Below are 18,206 nucleotides of genomic sequence, written 5' to 3' on the forward strand. Positions count from 1 at the left end.
ATCAAATGATCCATCAGCAAGGACACAAGTCCTCTCGTGAAAAAGTTAAATTCCTTTGTTTGTTCACTGGCTTCTCCTTTTCAATTCTGACTCTACATTACTTTTCCTTGCCTTTTATTTTTTGATCTGTCAAATAATAACATTGAAAAGCCTGAGAAAAGTTAACCTGGAATCTGCATGCTTTTATAAAGCTGATTAATACCTTCATCAATGCTTAAATTATCTTTCCTCCTAATCGGATTATAAATCATAATCAACTCAATTTCAAGCCTTCTTTGTTTGGGTATGTGTATACAAGTAACTCTTAATATTCTACGCATAAGCTGAGAGGCTTCACTACATTCACATCAAATTAATGCTCCTTCAAGGTTTACATAGGTTTTTTTTTTTTAAAGATTTTATTGGAGAATTGGGGGAGGGGAACAGTGTTGAGGAATTGGGGAAGGGGAACAGCCAAGTTGTTGTCCTTCAATCTTAGTTGTGGGGGGCGCAGCTAGCTCAGCTCCAAGTCCAGTCACCACCCGTCGGCAGCTAGGGGCAGCTCAGCTCAAGGTGCCGTGTTCAATCTTAGTTGGGGGGGAGGGGCGTGGCCCACCATCCCACGTGGAGTCGAACCAGCAACCTTGTTGTTAGGAGCACGTGTTCTCACCAGCTGAGCCATCCTGCCACCTGTTGGCAGCTCAGTGGCAGCTCATCTCTGGCACAGCTCAATGGCCCATGTGGGAATTGAACCGGCAACCCTATTGTTCAGAGCTTGTGCTCTTAACCAACTGAGTCACTCGGCCGACCCCCCTACATGGGATATTTTAACTAAGCTAGTAGCAGTCTCATTTTGCTTTATATACATTGATTGATATCCGGTTATTTGTACCATATACCAAAGCATTTCTGTGAAATCTCACCATCTATCTAAACTCCATTTCACAGCTCACAAGCTGTTTCTGGAGTTAACTCAATGTGCTAATTTTAGGCCATCTGCAGGTGATAATAGCTGTACCAGGAAGTTCTTTGTTCCTCTTAAGATATTGCTAAAATAAGGTTACTATAACTTGTAAGTTCAGTGGTTAAGAACATTAATAAATGTGTAGTAAGCATGATGATGTCTATACTTGCTTTCTTCTATGTTGGGCTTGTTTCCAAAAGCACACAGCAAACAATTTTAATTCTTTCCTGAAAAGTAATGTTGCTGCAATAGTGCCTCTACAAAGAGAGCTCCAAATCCTTTCAGAAAGAAAACAAATGTTTCCTATTTATATACATATTTCTTTTTTAGTGACAGTTTCATTCATCCTCACCACAGAAAAAGTCCTAGAAACCTAAAATCAAAGGGGGAAAGGTCAGTATATGTTATACCACACCTAGATACTGAATCACTTTGTATGCAAGCTGCCTGTAACATATACAAATATATAAAGATATAGGGAAATTTTCATCAATGACAGCTCAATTTGGGGACACTGCATATTTATTCTCAAGAGTGAAATATTTACTGGTATTTATTGGCATACCTATGTATATTCTGGATGGGAAATAAATAAGAGGTCATTTAATTCATAAAAAAATCAAAATCAGTATTATTAGATCATTTGAGATACCTATCTAAAAAATGCACTGGCTAGCCTAGAAAATCCTTGAAAATATATTAAGGTGTAACCATCTTAGTATTCTTAAATATTTCTCATATTTTTGGCGATTGCTTGCATTGTTTTGTAATTAGAAAAGCTCCCACAATTAATGTTATTGCTAAAAGAAATTAACATGAATACATTTTTTTCCTCTTTCACTTCTCTGGCATCGTAACCAAGAGTTTATAGAAGGAACTTTATTTTATACTCAGAAGCCAACTAGGCTTCCCACTTTTTAGTTTAGTATGAAAACTGGTTATACAAGCAAATTACACAAATAATGCAAATTATTTTACAGGCACAAGCAAATTATTTTTATATCATGTAACCTCTGGGATTTAGTCATTTTTTTGGAGAGAACAGTATAACGAAAACACTAATGCATAATCCTCAAAAAGACAACCAAAACTCAAATGAAAAGATTCAAATTAAAAATAATTTAGTAAGAGAAGAAAACAAATACTGTCAACTGTATCACCATTACACGTAAACAGGAAATAAAGTTTAACAACTTGCCCTGGAATCCATGCAAAACCCCAAGAATCCAGTCTATTCATACAAATAATTAAGACACCACAAATAACCATTTGTTCCTTTCTGCCCTGCCCTCTACCACAGAGCAACCTGCTCGGAGTAAACAGGATTTGAATTCAAACAACTGAAAAATGAACCCACACAAATTAGAAGAAAATAGATGCAAATGCCTAAACAAGTTTTCAATTGGAATCATTAACAATAATTTAAAAAACCATAGCATAATAGCAAAAAGAATTACATAAAGTAACCATGGTAATACACAATGCCTGTTGGGGAGAAATCAGATGGCACCTCGACTGGAAGTCGCACTAGAACGACACTGCACACATTTCCTTTGGCACACTGTAATTTGAGCTCTGTGGTACCAAGAATACAACTCAATTAGAAATGCTCCTAATCTTACCTGTATGGCTAACAGAGTATTTACTGTGCAGGGGGTGAAACGCTTAATTAGATAAAACTTACAGAGTGCGCTGAGATCTCGGAGTACTATTTGATTTTCCTCTTTATTAAAGTTTAAGTCTTGTGGAAGTTAAGAACCCTCCTAGCCATTCCTCCCACCCCGTATTACTTACCCTGAAATTCAACCCTACACCAGAGAAACCAAAAATGTTTAATTCTGATCTGATATATGTTAAAATAACTTAACAAAAGAAAAGAACTTTCTAAAACAGAGGGCTGCACACCAATTAGTAATAAATCTAAAGCCGTAACAAAAATTAAAAAGAACACATATACCATCATATACTGTTTCTCCAAGTTTAGCATACTATATAATATGCTAAGAGTTTCCATTACTTAAATTTTCCCAGTAAGCTGACTTCTCAAAAAAGTGACAGATTTGGGGAGGAGAAAAGAAACCCTCAAGTTCCCAAAGAGATTTTTACATTTTTCTCCCATATATAAGGCATTTCTTCTACAAACTAGCTTTACTCTGAGCTGGAAAGAGCCATAGAATCAATCTACAGCTACTTCCTTGTTTTTTAAAGATGAAAACTATCAAAAGAGTGGTTGTCATGCAATTTGGCAAACCTATCATTTTGTGGTTATGTCTGAAGCAGCCCATTACAATGGCTAAATGTACCCAATTATTTGGAAATGTTTAGGAGCATAATTATAGCTACTTCCAAGTGGATTAAAACAATCTAGATATTAACTTGGAAGGTTTTCATCTAGAAAAGGTTTTCATCTAGAAAAGGAGGGTGGGGGTCACACCCTCCTTCCTACAATTTATCAATTTCCTAATGTTGTTAGCTTGAATTCTTGGGGCAGGGTGAGGGAATAAATTCTTAGCATAATCCCTAAATTGCCCGCTGAACAGGGATTCTTCTCAGGTTTCCAAATTAATAGAGGGCTCCCCCTACTGGTACCTTGACACATGCCGGAGGCAAATCCATGTAAGTAAAAGGAAACAAATGTTTCTCCCATGATTTTCACCAATCTTTCCATCCACCCAAACATTTATTATCTACTTCATGGGCAGGACATAGCATTATCCACTTCTGGCCGAGTGCTATGCAATGAATAATCATGGTATCAGATGGGAAAAAAGTTAGCTTTTCAAAAGCATGCAAAGGGCCTCAGACTCCAAGTGCTTTGATATCAGATAATCATAGGGATGGAAGAGAATGATTTAGTCAAAGCCATTCTAATCCTTCAGCTCCACTAAGCAGTTATGCAGCTTGAATATACTGAATACTTGAAGTTATCTGAATAGGAGAACGCAAACTCAAATGCCTAAAAGGGCCAGGTAGGAAACATAAATGAGTACAGCAAGGCAGACAATAGCACTGGTGGGGACTCTGGGAATCCACAGCGCAGGCCTAACTGCTTAGCATCCTCAGCTCTAATCACTTGTCGCCACACAGCAGCTCAGGTCTATGTTACCTGATTGGCAGATTTTTCCCAAGAGAAGCTAGAAATTTGGGTGTGAAAATGTCCCAGCATTGAAAACACTGCTTGAGCCACCTGAGATATATAGGTAGGGCACAGTCAGCCCACAGAGGTTTGCACTCTGACCCAGAAAGGAAACTCGCCTTCTGCCCATTCTACTTCCAGCAGATCCAAAGATTAGGAAGTCCTCACATTTAACAGTGTACATATCAACAATGAATCTAGTTCAGCCTTCCAGGGTAAGTGTGATCCTTCGTCCCAAAGAACTAGACTTTTCCATGTTTTAGTTCACTTTTTTTATTCCAAAAGCATCTGTTGTATATCCACCATACGCGAGGCTTGGGGCTGGGAAATGGTGAGACACGAACAGGGCATGGTACCAGCCATCATGGGGCTTACGACCTGTGGAGGGGTAGACACTAAACTAAAAAGGGAGTGCTGAGTGCAGGGAAGACATGCAACAGGCACTGAAATAGCATGGCTGAGACCTACTCTGGTCTGCAGGGGTCAGGAAGCCTCCCTCCAGATGGCCACCCCAAGTGCGAAATACTTTAGAACTTAAGGATAAGTAAATTAGTAGAATGGGAGGTGAGGGAGCCTGCCAAGGGGAGGGGCCAACCTGAGGGAGCACTAGGTTCAAGAGATTGAATGAAGGTGCTTTGACCTGAGCACAGAGTTAGAGGGACAGAGACCTGAGGCGAAACTGAGCAGGGGCCCAGTCAGGTGGGCCCTTCCCTCTAGGACACATTGAAGGGCCTGGACGTGAGGAAAAGGAGAAGCTCGGAAGGATTTAACAGCAGCGTGATGCCATCTGACGTGAAGTAACACTGGCTGGAGTACGGAGGCAGGACTGGAGGAACAGACGCTGGATAGAAAGGGCTGGACAGGCTATTCTAGTCGTTCCCACCGAGAAATGTAGGGGCCTGGAATTTGGAAGGTATCTCTGGGGATGAAAAGAAGAGAGTTGATTGAGAAATACTTAGAAGGCAGAACTAACTGGCCTTGATTAGTGTGTGTGTGTGTGTGTGTGTGTGTGTGTGTGTGTGTGTGTGAGATGTCATGTTTCCCTTCTTTACACTAAATATCCCTAGTTCTTCCAACCATTTCTAACAAGGCATAGCTTCAAGTCCCCACTTTGGTTGGATATGTGATGAAGGAAAAACTAAATTATGATCCCCTGCTTAAGACTCCTCTTCCCTACCCCCGAAAAAGCAAAAACTCAGTGCTGCTTCACTGTCAGTGGAGGTTGTTCACAGACGTTCCCTGGGGCCACGCCCTCGGGCAGGGCCACTTCCTGCTCTGCTCTAAGAAAGGTAAGAAGGGAGGTTGGAACATCCCCTCCAGTTGTCAGAATGGTAGCCTGGACATTTCCTAAGGTTTTCGGGTGACTCCTTATTGTCCACTATATGTACCAAGCCCAGTAGTAGGGTCCAGTCCCAGAAGAAGGAATGGTATTCCCATCCTTAGGGAGCCACGGGCAGTCGGGTAATATGGTTTGAGCAGCGTCCACCTGAAAAGGAGTGAAGAGTTTATGGTGTCCTGAGGTCCTAAAACTCGAGGTCATTAAAGAAATCAAAATACAAGCCTAGAGGAAGGCAAGTCCAAATCTGGCAAATGCTAAAGCAAGAGATCTCAAGGTAGAAACAAATGACACAAGACCCGTTTAGAACTTGTCTTGGGCTTGGTGTGACGCTCAGAATGCTGTTTGAAATAGGATTTATATTTATCTGCCTCTGGAGTTGTGGCACTTCTCCCCTTTTCCATGATTCCTCTAATAGTAATCAATACGATAATTTCATTTTCCAGTTCTCTCAGTATTCCGAGATGGAAAGCTCCTCAGGCATAAAACTGGAGCTATTTTAGAAGAGTGTGGCTCAATAGCTGGAGGTTTAATTATCTCTAAACGCCACCATTTCCGATCTGAAGGTCAACATCTTAGATTTTAGTCACAGAGCATCTGAAATTACAAAGGGGGGAGGGGGAGAAAACCCTCGCTAGTAGAGGACCTCTCCCAGTTTAAAGCCAATCAATGCACCTGCCATGTTGGTCACCTGTTTAGAATTTCCACACCACTGCTCTTCTCACATGGCACTTATCTGCGCTGCAAGGAACAGACTAAATTTAACCCTGAAGGATTTGAGAGCAAAACCGGAAAAGCAGGCAACAAGGCTTCTACACATCCCTTAGGATGCCTCAATGAACAGTACTATGCCTGGTAAAGAGAAAGTCCGGTTAAGTAAGTCACTGGGAGAGAAGAAAGGAACAAATCCAAATTATTAGGTAAGATGAAAAGTGAACCCATCAGATGGGGCTGGGGAGCTCAGTGGCCTGGGAGAGCTAAACCGGCCTCTATGATTAAACATCAGGATCGACAGGCAAAACCATGCCGGCGGATATTTCTTCCCCAATATCCTTCTGAACCACTCACCACCACTTCATCTGGTGACGACCTGCCATTCCTTTGGTCAGGGTATTTCATTTTTATTATTCTTCTGTTGGAATAAGGGACTTAGGTGCTTTTTACAATCATCTGACCTAGCGATGTACAGGGAAGGAGCGCATGGACCAAGCGATAACCCTGGACCTGAAGGAGTGTAAATCCAGGCCATGCGATGCTCACGAACAGCACAGAACTTACAACAAGATGCGGGGGCCCTCGGCCGAGTGGCTCAGTTGGTTAAGAGCTCGCTCAAGAGTGTGAGCTCTGAGCAACAGCGGTTCGAGTCCCGGCCCGAGCTGAGCAGCCGCTGAGCTGCCAACAGGTGGCAGGATGGCTCAGCTTAAAAATAAAAATATAAAATAAATTTTAAAAAAAGATGCGGGGGCCCTATCCAGCAAGCATCTCAACTTAGGGGCACAAGTCCAAGGTCACAAGGACAGGCCGGTTTTCCCAGTCTCTCCTGGCAAGCTTCCCTGCCAGTCATCCCCCATCATGTGGTTTAGTACAGAGGTAACACTTGGACCCCCACTAATGGTGGGAAGCGGTAGTTCTCTTTCTTGTATAAACCTTTTGGATGCTTTTATTGTGGCTTTAGGCGGCAGACATCCATGTCCCAGCTCCCCTGATGTCCAGCCACCATAAAATTCCATAAGACTCCAGAGCCAGACCAATTCTCATCTTCCTTTAAGTTATTCCAGGGCTCCAAACAGCCACTGCTACTGGAAATGTGGCCCTGGCAACATAACACAGTCAACCAAAGGACAATAGGAACAATTCATCCAAATGTACCACAGAACAAATGACAGCAGCACGAAAGAGCACTAACCCTGGGAGCACCACACACAAAGCTTCATCAAGCTGAGTGCCCTTTTCTCAGTCTAAATAAGACAAACACATACACCATAAAATGCATACTGCCACTAGAACTGCCTTTCTAAGATGTAGAACAGGTCACACCTTACTTCTACTTTACAGCTTTCTACAGCTCTCCATCCTCTTGAGCACAGCACTCAAGTTCCTGCACAATCACGTCCTAACTTCCTTTTCTGGCCTTGGGGTTACCCACTGCACACCACTCGCCTGCTGGGGTGAGTCACACCACTTTCTTATCTGAACAGTCACGCACCAACTGTGCTACGGAGATGGTAACTATACCAATCCTGCCTAGAGTACAACAAGAACTCCTTGGCTGTCCTCCAGATGTTAACTGCACGATGAATAAATCAAGAGCTTTGAATTGTTTTTCTGCTAAAAGTGCCTATCACAAAGGAACAGGAAAATTCATATTTACACTAAAGATAAAGAATAGTTATTTGGCTTAAGGAAGACGTGTTTTAAATAGCAAATTCTCTTAAGTGCTCTCTAAGTGGGATTTGATTTACAAAAAACAGGTTTACATGCAAAAAATGGTAGGCATATATCCAGGTTCTACTGGTGATACTTCCCATCAATATGGTTCACAATATATGATATGGTATGTTTAATAATTTAGCATTTGTCTCCACTCACTCATTTCATGGGAACAAGTATATACACCGCTGGGGAAAAAAGAAAGTGGACGAGAAAGAATAAAGAGGTGGGAGAAGCATTTTATATTTGTCAAGCTATTAGTATGGTGGCTCATTTTTATTTCATCATCGTTTTTTGTTTTTGTTTTTTTAACAAACTGAAAGGTACTCTACAACACTACTGGATTTGTGCTGCTTTATCCACATTCCCCCTGCACTACTCATCGTTAAGCAGGGATGTGAGGTGATCACCACCAGCACACCTGATCTGTGTTCAGATGCTGTTTGAAGGATGAGGTGGATGACCATGGAGCACAGCAAGCTGACTGGTCCTCACAGATCAAGGTCAGGACCTTGCCTTTTATCATTAGTGTTCTGTATTCTGCCAGCCAAAAATGCATGCTCTGCGGGACAGAGAGGGCCAGGGTTTTATGCTATAAAGTTATACAAACATTTAAGTACTAACAAGCGGGAGAAAACACTAATGTATCTAGAGCAACACTTTACACAATTTATTTGACAGAGGAGTTGAAATTGTCAGGAAACTAATTTGACTCATTTGTAGCGAGTATTAACCATTCAATAAAATTAAAATTTAAACACTTGAACATATTTTTCATCATTAGCTCATTACAATGTTATGAAACACAGGTACATAGTTTGAACACTCATTATTTTTAAGTATTTGGCCAAATGTGCTAGAAAAGATTATCAAAACAATAGTACACCTCAGTAATTTCAAAAGGCAAAACCACAAAACATAAAAAGAACAGAAGTAATATTAATTTTCATTAAAAAACTTTGCTTGCTAAAAATAAGTTCTAGTTGCACATAATTTACTAAAAACATTTATCAGCTCTGAGATCAACTAAATAATAGCAACATTCTTTTAGCACCCTTGCTGTGATCTGGGCACTGTTCTAAGAAGTTTACACGTATTATTACCTTAATCCCCAAAACAACACTGCTAGGTAAAAAAAACTATCATCCTCAACTCATAAATGAAAAACTGAAGCACAGACTAAGTAATTTGTTCAAGGTCATATAACTAGTAAACAGGGGACTTATTTAATTAACTTGAAACCTCATACAGATTACTGAAAGATGATAACATTTATATAAATAAGCCAAGGGAAAATACCTTTAAAACTATATAGACATATTCGTATTACCCATGTTTTAAAAGCATCAATTTTGTGGGGGTTTTTTTTTGCTCCAAATCTACTCACAGATCCCCTTGTCACCTCACTTAAACTGGATCTTACATGAGAAAAAACTTGGGTTAATAACAACAGAAAAGACAGCAATTACTTGTTTTATAAAATTATTTGTCATATTGAAATATAATTCATTTGAGGTGCCTTTAAGCAGCAAGCTACCAATGTTACGCAGTATGCATGCATCAAAGATGCAGCTTTCATTACAGCAGAGCTGCTTTACCTGAATCAACCATATTGATAAAATCACATGAAATCATGTAAAAACTGAATGAACTAAACACTTTAAAAGCAACATATATATCACACAAGGAGAAACACAGCCATACATAAAAAGTTGGATAACCCATAAGATTTCAGGGTCCTTGGACTTGAAATCACCTGTGTAAGGGTTATGATTTCTCAGAATATAAAGACACAAGGAGAATTTTTCTTTAAACATTCACAAAAGAGAAAAAGGTCAAGACTATGCCATAAAATGAAAATTAAGTTCTTCTTTATATTTATCTGGTTAATTCTAATCATTTTTGAGTTAAGTGTTTTTTTATTTCCTTAGACTAGTACATAAGAGTTATTGAAAGTGAATTTAGCTTTTCCATCAGTTTGTTCAAATTTAAAGTATCTGACGTTACCCATGGGAATTCTGCCTCAGGCAATATTTTCTGATGGTCTGGTATAAGGTATGGTATCTTATTGCAGTTCCAGTTAAAATACAAAGAAAAACAACACTCATATTTGCTAGCTAGTCTTCCTTTTAGTATATATTAGCTGTGGTGTCTTTTGTCGGTATACACAAACATCAAGTATAATGCATGCCTAGCAACTAGAAAATTGAGTCGTTTTTATGTGTGGCTAATAAAAACCACTCTCATTACTTTACAGCCCCATACTTCCTATACAATACTCTACCACAACATTTAAGTCAACTTACATGTACCACAGGAAACATAAAATGGAAACAATTCATCAGTGATGCATAGCACGTAGATGAAAACTTTATAAAAATCAATCTTCAGCCTAAGTTAGTTTCTATAGTCCTGGGCCTACCACCGTGTTTGCACATAGGAGGAATTTAATACATCTTCAGTTGTTAAAAAGCACAACTACACACACACCTGCTTAGTATTCAATTCTTTCTACTTCCTGAAGACCTAAGGAAATAGACCGTGTTCATCTGGAATGCACACTTACATCGAAACAAGAGGTGGCTGAGATGAACAAAACAGATTATGTCAGTGTTCCTAAATAGAAAGAACCAACAGGGATGATGTATTTCTAAAGAAGCTGCTTACCTTACAAACAGAAAGAATATTAACATTTATCAGTTTCTTGATTACCTGCAAAAAAAAAATTGATAACTTTATATAGATTTGATCATGGAAATGACTATATTAGATATCCATACATGTAAGTGAGCTAGGTGAGCACTGGAAGTTTCCCCACATGTAGCAGAGACCTCGGAAAATGAGGGCAGTTGGGGCGAGAGGTGGTTTTATTTTACTCTCAGTGTTATAGGACTTTTCTAACAGAAGCAGCAATGCATGCTAATCTGCAAAATCCAAGGTATGTGTGCAGGTAAAATTCAAAAGCAAAAAGACACACTTAGTCTAAAATAAATATGAAAACTTTGCAGTTTGCTCTCTGACAATCTGGAAAGGAGAAATGATTGAGTCTAAGATTTTCCACAACTTTCTAAAAATGTACATATTCCCTCAATGATATGTTTTTCTAGTTTTTATTAAAGAATTACGCATGCATCAAGGATATAGCTTTCATTTTGGTAGAGCTGGCTTCCGTAAATCAACTAGCATACTGCTATATATTAACACATTTATGATTTTTAAATTGGTGTTTAGAGTCCTAATACTTAAAACAGAGCTGTTTCGATATAAGAAGAATAAAACTAGAGCTATTATTGAACAGGGCACTGTACAAATGAGGGTATAAATATTTTTTCATTCGATCCTTCTCACATCCCTATGGAGTTGTGTGTGTTTATGGGCGAGGGGACGGACACTAAGGACGGCTGAGATCACCCTCAGAGTAACTCAGGTAGCCGGTAGAAGACGACCCAGGGTGTAAGCCTCAGGCAGCTGGACGGGAGAGCTCACAGCCTGAGCCACGACACCACATTGCCTCCCCAGCACCTATGCCTTCCCTTTGCTACCATCATATACAGAGAAAGACTTACATTGTCCAAGTCGGGAATGTTCAGGAAGTATTCAGGATACTCATATGACATTCCCACGTTGTTCACTAAAATAAGACAAGATCATTAGCTGGCTAACATACATATTTTATAGATTCATCGAAATAATGAGATTAAAGATGTCAAGGCTAAAATGATACATATGATGACATCAAGTACTATTTATGGCTGGAGGGACCTTTCCCACACCTTTCTATCCAAATCTACCCCTGTATGAATACTTGAAATGCCTCCTCTGTCACTAACCCAACTCCTGTCAAAGGAGCTTACATTTACCTCCTGATTTCCACACCCCTTAGAGTATGTATATTCTGTTTCTGTGACACAGTTATTTGTAGCTATTGCTTAACCCCCTCTAGATCCTAATTTTTCATAATATAATTTTTAAAGGTGGAGAGTACTGTAGTGTCGGAGACTGGAAGCTTGAGTTTTATAACTATTTCAGAAAATGTGTGACTCGGGAAAAGCCATTTATGACACACATCTCAGTTTCTTCATCTCTAAAATGAGAGCTCATTTAATCATCCAACAAAACCAGAAAGAAAAGGCAGTTTCTGGCATCACGGAGCATACAGTGGAGTAGGAGGAAGAAGCACTAAACGAAAAGAATTTAAACAATTATTACATTACAAAGTGCATGGTGCCATGGGAGGCTATACCTGGAAAGTCTGACCTGGTCCGGAAAGTGAGGAAAGCCTTGTGGTAGAGGCCAAGGAGGCCAAGTTCAGACTAAATGTCTCCAGTCACCATCCTTCCCTACGAGACCTTTAAGGCCTTAAAAGACCATGTCAGGTCTTAGTCTTCCTCATACCCCCATTTCTCAATCAACTAACCTAAGATAGGGGCCATAAGACCACCGAGAAGGTATGAAAAATGAATGTACAGTTTAACTGGGTACATGATTAATACTCAGATATCCTATGGTTTCCTTAGCCCTGGAAAGACAAAGACAAATCCACAACAAGGAACATTTGTAGGAATCAAAATATAAATATCTTAAAATTTATTTTAACCAAATAAATAATGAAATGGATTATCTACCTATCTGCCTATCTATCCATATTTAATCATCACAACAACTATATTAGGTACTGCCTATTATTATCTCCCTTTTATATATTAGGAAACTGAAATTCACAGCAGTTAAATAACTCGCCTAAGGTTAGAGAGAAGGAATTCAAACTCAGGAAATTTGACTTCAGAGGCTGGGGCTCTTAACCACTACATTAACGCCATCATAGGCCTTCATCCAGTATTCAGTTCAGAAAAAAAATATCAGTAATAATTGGATAATAAACAGAAATCTGATAGCAATGTTTAATAAAACTGTAAAGGGTTAGAAAAAAAGGTTTCAGTAGCAAACAGATAATGAAATTATGATCCGTCGGCTAAAGATTATAAGGAATTGTGCCAGATAAACCTGATAGTAGTAAGAGTAACTTTTTCAATAGGCTAACAGAATTAGTAGTTCAAAAGTACTCAATGAGGGTTTTATATTTAGCAGTAAGCCAGTCACTTGAGGCTGTTGAGTCTCAAGATTTTACTTGCACAATTTGGTCAGGATGGCTTGGACAAGAGCACTGAAACCTGCCTGAAAATCTGTAAGGAAAGGATAATGGCCAAATAAACTGTATTTAATTAAAATTCATGCACATCTGAATAGGGATTGTATCTACACGTAATTAATAACAGCAGATCCAAATCCATTTTTATTTTATTCAATAGGTTCTCCACCCACCAGGGGTTCTAGGAATCAATTGTGTAAAAGATCTGTTAACAATTAAGCCAAAACTAGTTGAAGGTGAGGCTTTATATTCATTTGTCTTTGCTCTAACCATCTACAGAATTATAAAGGATGAATAACTTAATTACAGTGTGACTAAGAGAAACAGCAACAACCAAAATATCTGTTAAAATGCCACACATGAACAAAATATTCTTTACATAGTCAGTTTAAGATAACAGAATCCTTGAAGAAAGGTTTTGCCAAATGGTAATATTCATCAGGTTTTTAAAAGAATTTCTATCACATGCAGCAAACTCCATCTCCCTTCACTCTTCCGTATCTAAAAAACTTTCTATTTTCAGATTCCTTTCTAGCCCATGGCAAAATGAATGCTCTGTAAATTCAAAATGCTAAAGAAAAGTGCATGATGTAAATATAAATCTTTTAAAGTCCAGATTTGGTTTAAAAAAAAAATCTGAGAACTTTGTAAGCAGCATAGTAACCTGCACTCTTTGCAACATGTACTACAAGGAAGCCCACAAGTAACTGAGTAACTAAGCAAGCAGGAAGTGTTGCTATGGGTAATGCATTGGCAATAGCGCTCGGATCTGTCTCTGCTGGCTGAGCAAAGGGAAGCTATCGAAGTTACCTATACTCATGCAACCAAAACGTGAGCATCTATTTAACACAGCTTTAAAAGAAAACCTGGTCAACAGTTGAGAACGGCAGCCCAAATAAATACATAGTATCATGTATAAGGGCTATGCTTTCATAACCCAAAATACACACGGAAAAAAAAAACATTAAAGCTGGAACAGATCTTTCCGAACAGTGTTCCTGATTTTATGAAGGGAAGTACATGCCCAAGTCACACCGGCAAAATGTCCCATAGTAGGCATTAGGGCTCTTAAATCGCTTCCTGCGCTATTAGTTGCACCTTTCGCGGGTGGAATATATGCTACCCATAATCTCTCCACAATAAGTAACCACTTCCGAGTGCAATTATTTAAGAGTGTAGAGGAAAAACAACTGTTGCTCTCCAACAGTTATTTCCATAAACTTGCGAGCTTTTGGGAAAGGCAAACCCATCGCAATTTTATTTTGAGACATTAGGTGGCAGCAATAGCCAAATGGCAGGCGGAAAGCTTTCAGGGAACTAGAAAACAGGCTTTGGGTAGGAGTGAAGGATGGAAATATTTCCATCATAACTTAATCTTGTTAAGAATGGGTACATGCAATGCCATCTTTATATATCACAGGATTCATTACAGGATTCACCAAACCAAACAATGCTATAAGTTGTTCCAACATCATTCAGATAGTTGTAAATCCTTTCTCTATGGTTAGCATTTTAAATTAGCATTAAATATCTGTTCATCAGTGAGGGTTTTTTTTCATTCTTCAAGTGAGGCACCAGAGACACATTTAACATTTTCATTCAACGACCCACAAAACCCTTTTACTCGTGTAACACATTAAATCTTTCAGAACACAAATAATGTCTACATCATCTCAGAATTCCAACCACTATCCCAATATTCATCACTGGACCAGGAACAGATATTAAACCTATCCCATCAGTTTCTCATTGGCGTTTTAAGATTGGGAAGAGCTCAACAGAAAAGATGAAGCAGACAGAGAACAGAAGGGTGAAGACAGACCAAGGATAAGGTCAAGGTAAGTGGAAAGAGGAGGACGAGGCAAAGGAGCAACCCTAATGGAGTGGATTCTCAGAGAACTGTCAGTATGCCAGGTTCCACAGTGCTCACCATAGCCCCATCCGGAACTGTTGAAAACACGAATATCGGTAAGTATTGCATTTTAAAGACTCAGAAAATCCAGAGTTAATTCTGAATGTTATATAAATGTTCCAAATTATATCAGACTACAGTTTAAAAATCACTTCCACATCCTACACTTAAAAAAAAAAAAGACATATAAAAGATTTCTTTTTCTTTTCAATTCATTTGCTGCTGCTCCTGACCTACCGGACTTTCAGAACCCTTTATCAAAACCAGCTGCTATAGAGATAATGACGTCATTCGAAAATTAGATTTTTGGTAACTGGGTTGGGCATGATGCAGAAGCAAATAACAATAAATTACTAGAAAATAAAAATCCATTTGAACAAACACAGTAATAACAGATACAGGCTTGCACACGCAGATAGATCACTTTCAACCTGCTGTTTTTTCCAGATGAATCAGAGACATAAGAAATTAAGGTGGTTTAAAAATGCATCGCCTAATGGTTGGGCTTCCTAAATGTAACAAATAATGCAAAGTATTCTCCATTTCCTTCTCATCGGATCAAAGTAGAAAGTATTAAGTTTACATTTCAGTCACATTTGTAGTCGTATACACTAATGCCGTTCTAGCAAATTAGACTGGAGAAATGGAAAACCGATTAGAGTTCATTAATAAAAATGGGTTAGAAAAAAATGCTGCCACTTCATTATGTTTCAAAATAAACTGAATTTTTTAAATGTCTCCATCCACAACAGCATATGTACCAAAAGTAGGGAGGGACCTCTCCTGTCTTAAGCTTTGGAACCAAAAGGGTGTGAACCTTGGAGTCCATGAGATCCAGGTTTTCAGTCCTGGCTCTACTTCTACCAGCTCTCAACAAGAGGCAAGTGATTTCACCCCAATAAGCCTGCTTCGTAGGGATAATGATTTAAGAATTGAATGAGGGGCGGCCAGTTAGCTCAGTTTGTTAGAGCGCAGTGCTCATAGTACCAAGGTTGCCGGTTCAATCCCACATGGGCTACTGAGCTGCGCCCTCCACAACTAGATTGAAACAACTACTTGACTTGGAGCTGATGGGTCCTGTTCCCCAATTAAAAAGAAATACAAAGAATTAAATGAGATAATATATGTATAATCTTTAACCCAATGTCTGGAACATACTAATATGTTAATAAATTCAGGACAAAGTACTATCGTAGTGTGGTCATTTATTCAACAAGTATTTACGGAACTCCCATTTTGGGCTCAACACTGTTCTATAGGTGCTGCGGATGCAGCAGCTCAGACAAGGTCCCTGCTCTTATACATGACCAGTGTCCCAATGGAGAGAGCCTTCTGAAAGAGAGCTCTGGGCAACAGTTAACCAGCATAACTGTTTACACTGATTAAATTTATTTTAATTGCTTCTCTACCAGAGTGTGGAAAGTGATGCAAAGAAAATTCCTTTTTTGCTTTATTTAACATATTGCTGTAGCTAGCACATGTTCATACCCTGACAGATGATATTTGGAACACCATGTAAAACATTTTGAAAACTTCACAGTTTTCATACACTTGTGAGTAGCAATTTCTAAATAAAAGAGAGTTTACAAGGCTTTGAATTTGCAGTGCCTTTAATCAGAAATTGAAAAACTTAAGATTGAGTCAGAAGTAACACAACCGAATGTTTCATTTCCACTGTTTAATTATAAATTGTTATGTGATCCTCATTACAAAACTAGGTAACATTTGCCATACATAAACTTGGAAGAGGGGACAAGGAAAGAAGGATGACATGAGGTTTATACTTAAATCTTAGCTAACCGGAGAAACATTTATCAATTTCATGAATTACGGTTCTATTTACATTTTTGAAATCACAGGTAATTTACCCAGTTTTAATTTAAAGGTTCTACTCTAATTAATACTATTAGTGGGTTTCTATTAAAAGAAAATATATTTGAATGCGAAGTCTTATTCTCACTTTAGAAATCCAATCTCATTTAACACGTCTAAATGGAACTATACTTGTCTGATAATGTTCCTAATGAGTCTCCTAGTATTAAAAAAAAAAAAAGTCCATGTACGTCCTCTGCTTTCCACGGTTGGCTACACCAGACTTCTGCCTCATTCAACACAAAGAAAGGTGTTTATGCCAGAGATTCAACTGTCTACTTGAATCTCCATTTGGATTTCTCAGTCCTGTCAAGTTTAACATAGCCCAAAAGTGAAATTAACATTTGCTCCTGATCCAGGGTTTCCTGTTGTAGGGAAATGGCACCCAGTTGCTCAAGTCAGAACCTGGAATTTGCTAAATACTAATTGTGTCATCCTGGACAATGTATTTAACCTCTGTAAGTCTGTTTCTTGTCTGTAAAATGGGCATGGAAATATTAATATCCACCTCAAAAGATTGCTGAGGATTAAATGAGATTTATTAACATGGAGCCTGGCATATTAAAAAAATGCCTAACGAATGTTAGTAATAATAAGTAAAAACGAAACAGCTACTATTGTTATTTTTCACTCCTGTCAGACAAGGCCTTTGATGAGGGCCTTCATCAGAAATTAGTCCTGTTTCTATTTCCTAAACATCTCTCAAGTCAATCCACTCCTATCCATTCCCACTGCCATCATCCTAATATAAACCATCATATTATGTTTCATTGCTGAAACAGCCTTAGTGGTTTCCTTGTATCAATTCTTGCCCTCTTCAATGTGGGAGGCAGAAAGATCTCTCCAGTATGATGTCAATTCATTGCTTAAAACTCTACAATGTCTACATTGTTCTTCCAATACAGTCCAAATGTATTAGCCATTTGTGATCTGGCTCTGATTAATCTCCAGACTCTAGCTGAGATAGCATAAGGACTCGGGCCTGAGGAGGAAGGAACACCGGATGGCCAGGAGAAATGCTGGATAAGATGACCAAAAGAATGCCACCACCCTCTCACTCCCTACACAAAATTGCAGAAGTAGCTGATTATTATCTTCCTTCTAACCGCTTACTCCCTTGCAGATGTGGAAAACACTGATCCACATGCACAGCTGATCAAGGTTTGACCACTGTTATGACCTTCCTGGGGTGGCGATAATGAGCAGTCCGCCATCTTGCCCCCACAGCGCAGGGGCAACACAGTTACCAGGCAATGTGGCAGGTCAAGAAAGCCACCACTTTCTTTTTTTTTTTTTTTAAGATTTTTATTGGGGAATTGAGGGAGGGGAACAGCGCTGGGGAATGGGGGGAAGGGGAACAGACAAGTTGCTGTCGTTTTTGTTCTTCAGTCTAGTTGTGGAGGACGTTGTTTCACTGGCCCAAGTTGG

The 18,206-nt window shown here is 39.0% G+C and overlaps 1 protein-coding gene across 1 annotated transcript in view; it reads right to left on the reverse strand.

Moving 5' to 3' along the window:
• HSD17B12 (hydroxysteroid 17-beta dehydrogenase 12) overlaps nucleotides 1–18,206 on the reverse strand; it is a 142,871-nt gene that overhangs the window by 25,448 nt on the left and 99,217 nt on the right. Inside the window, exons 5-6 of the mRNA XM_019659974.1 lie at nucleotides 11,412–11,476; nucleotides 10,513–10,557 (exon numbers count right to left, since the gene is read on the reverse strand). Of these exons, the coding sequence (XP_019515519.1) occupies nucleotides 10,513–10,557; nucleotides 11,412–11,476 (110 nt within the window). The remainder of the gene's footprint in view (nucleotides 1–10,512; nucleotides 10,558–11,411; nucleotides 11,477–18,206) is intronic.

The sequence above is a fragment of the Hipposideros armiger genome, unplaced genomic scaffold (assembly GCF_001890085.2).
Source record: "Hipposideros armiger isolate ML-2016 unplaced genomic scaffold, ASM189008v1 scaffold_309, whole genome shotgun sequence".
In the NCBI taxonomy this organism is placed as follows: Eukaryota; Metazoa; Chordata; class Mammalia; order Chiroptera; family Hipposideridae; genus Hipposideros; species Hipposideros armiger.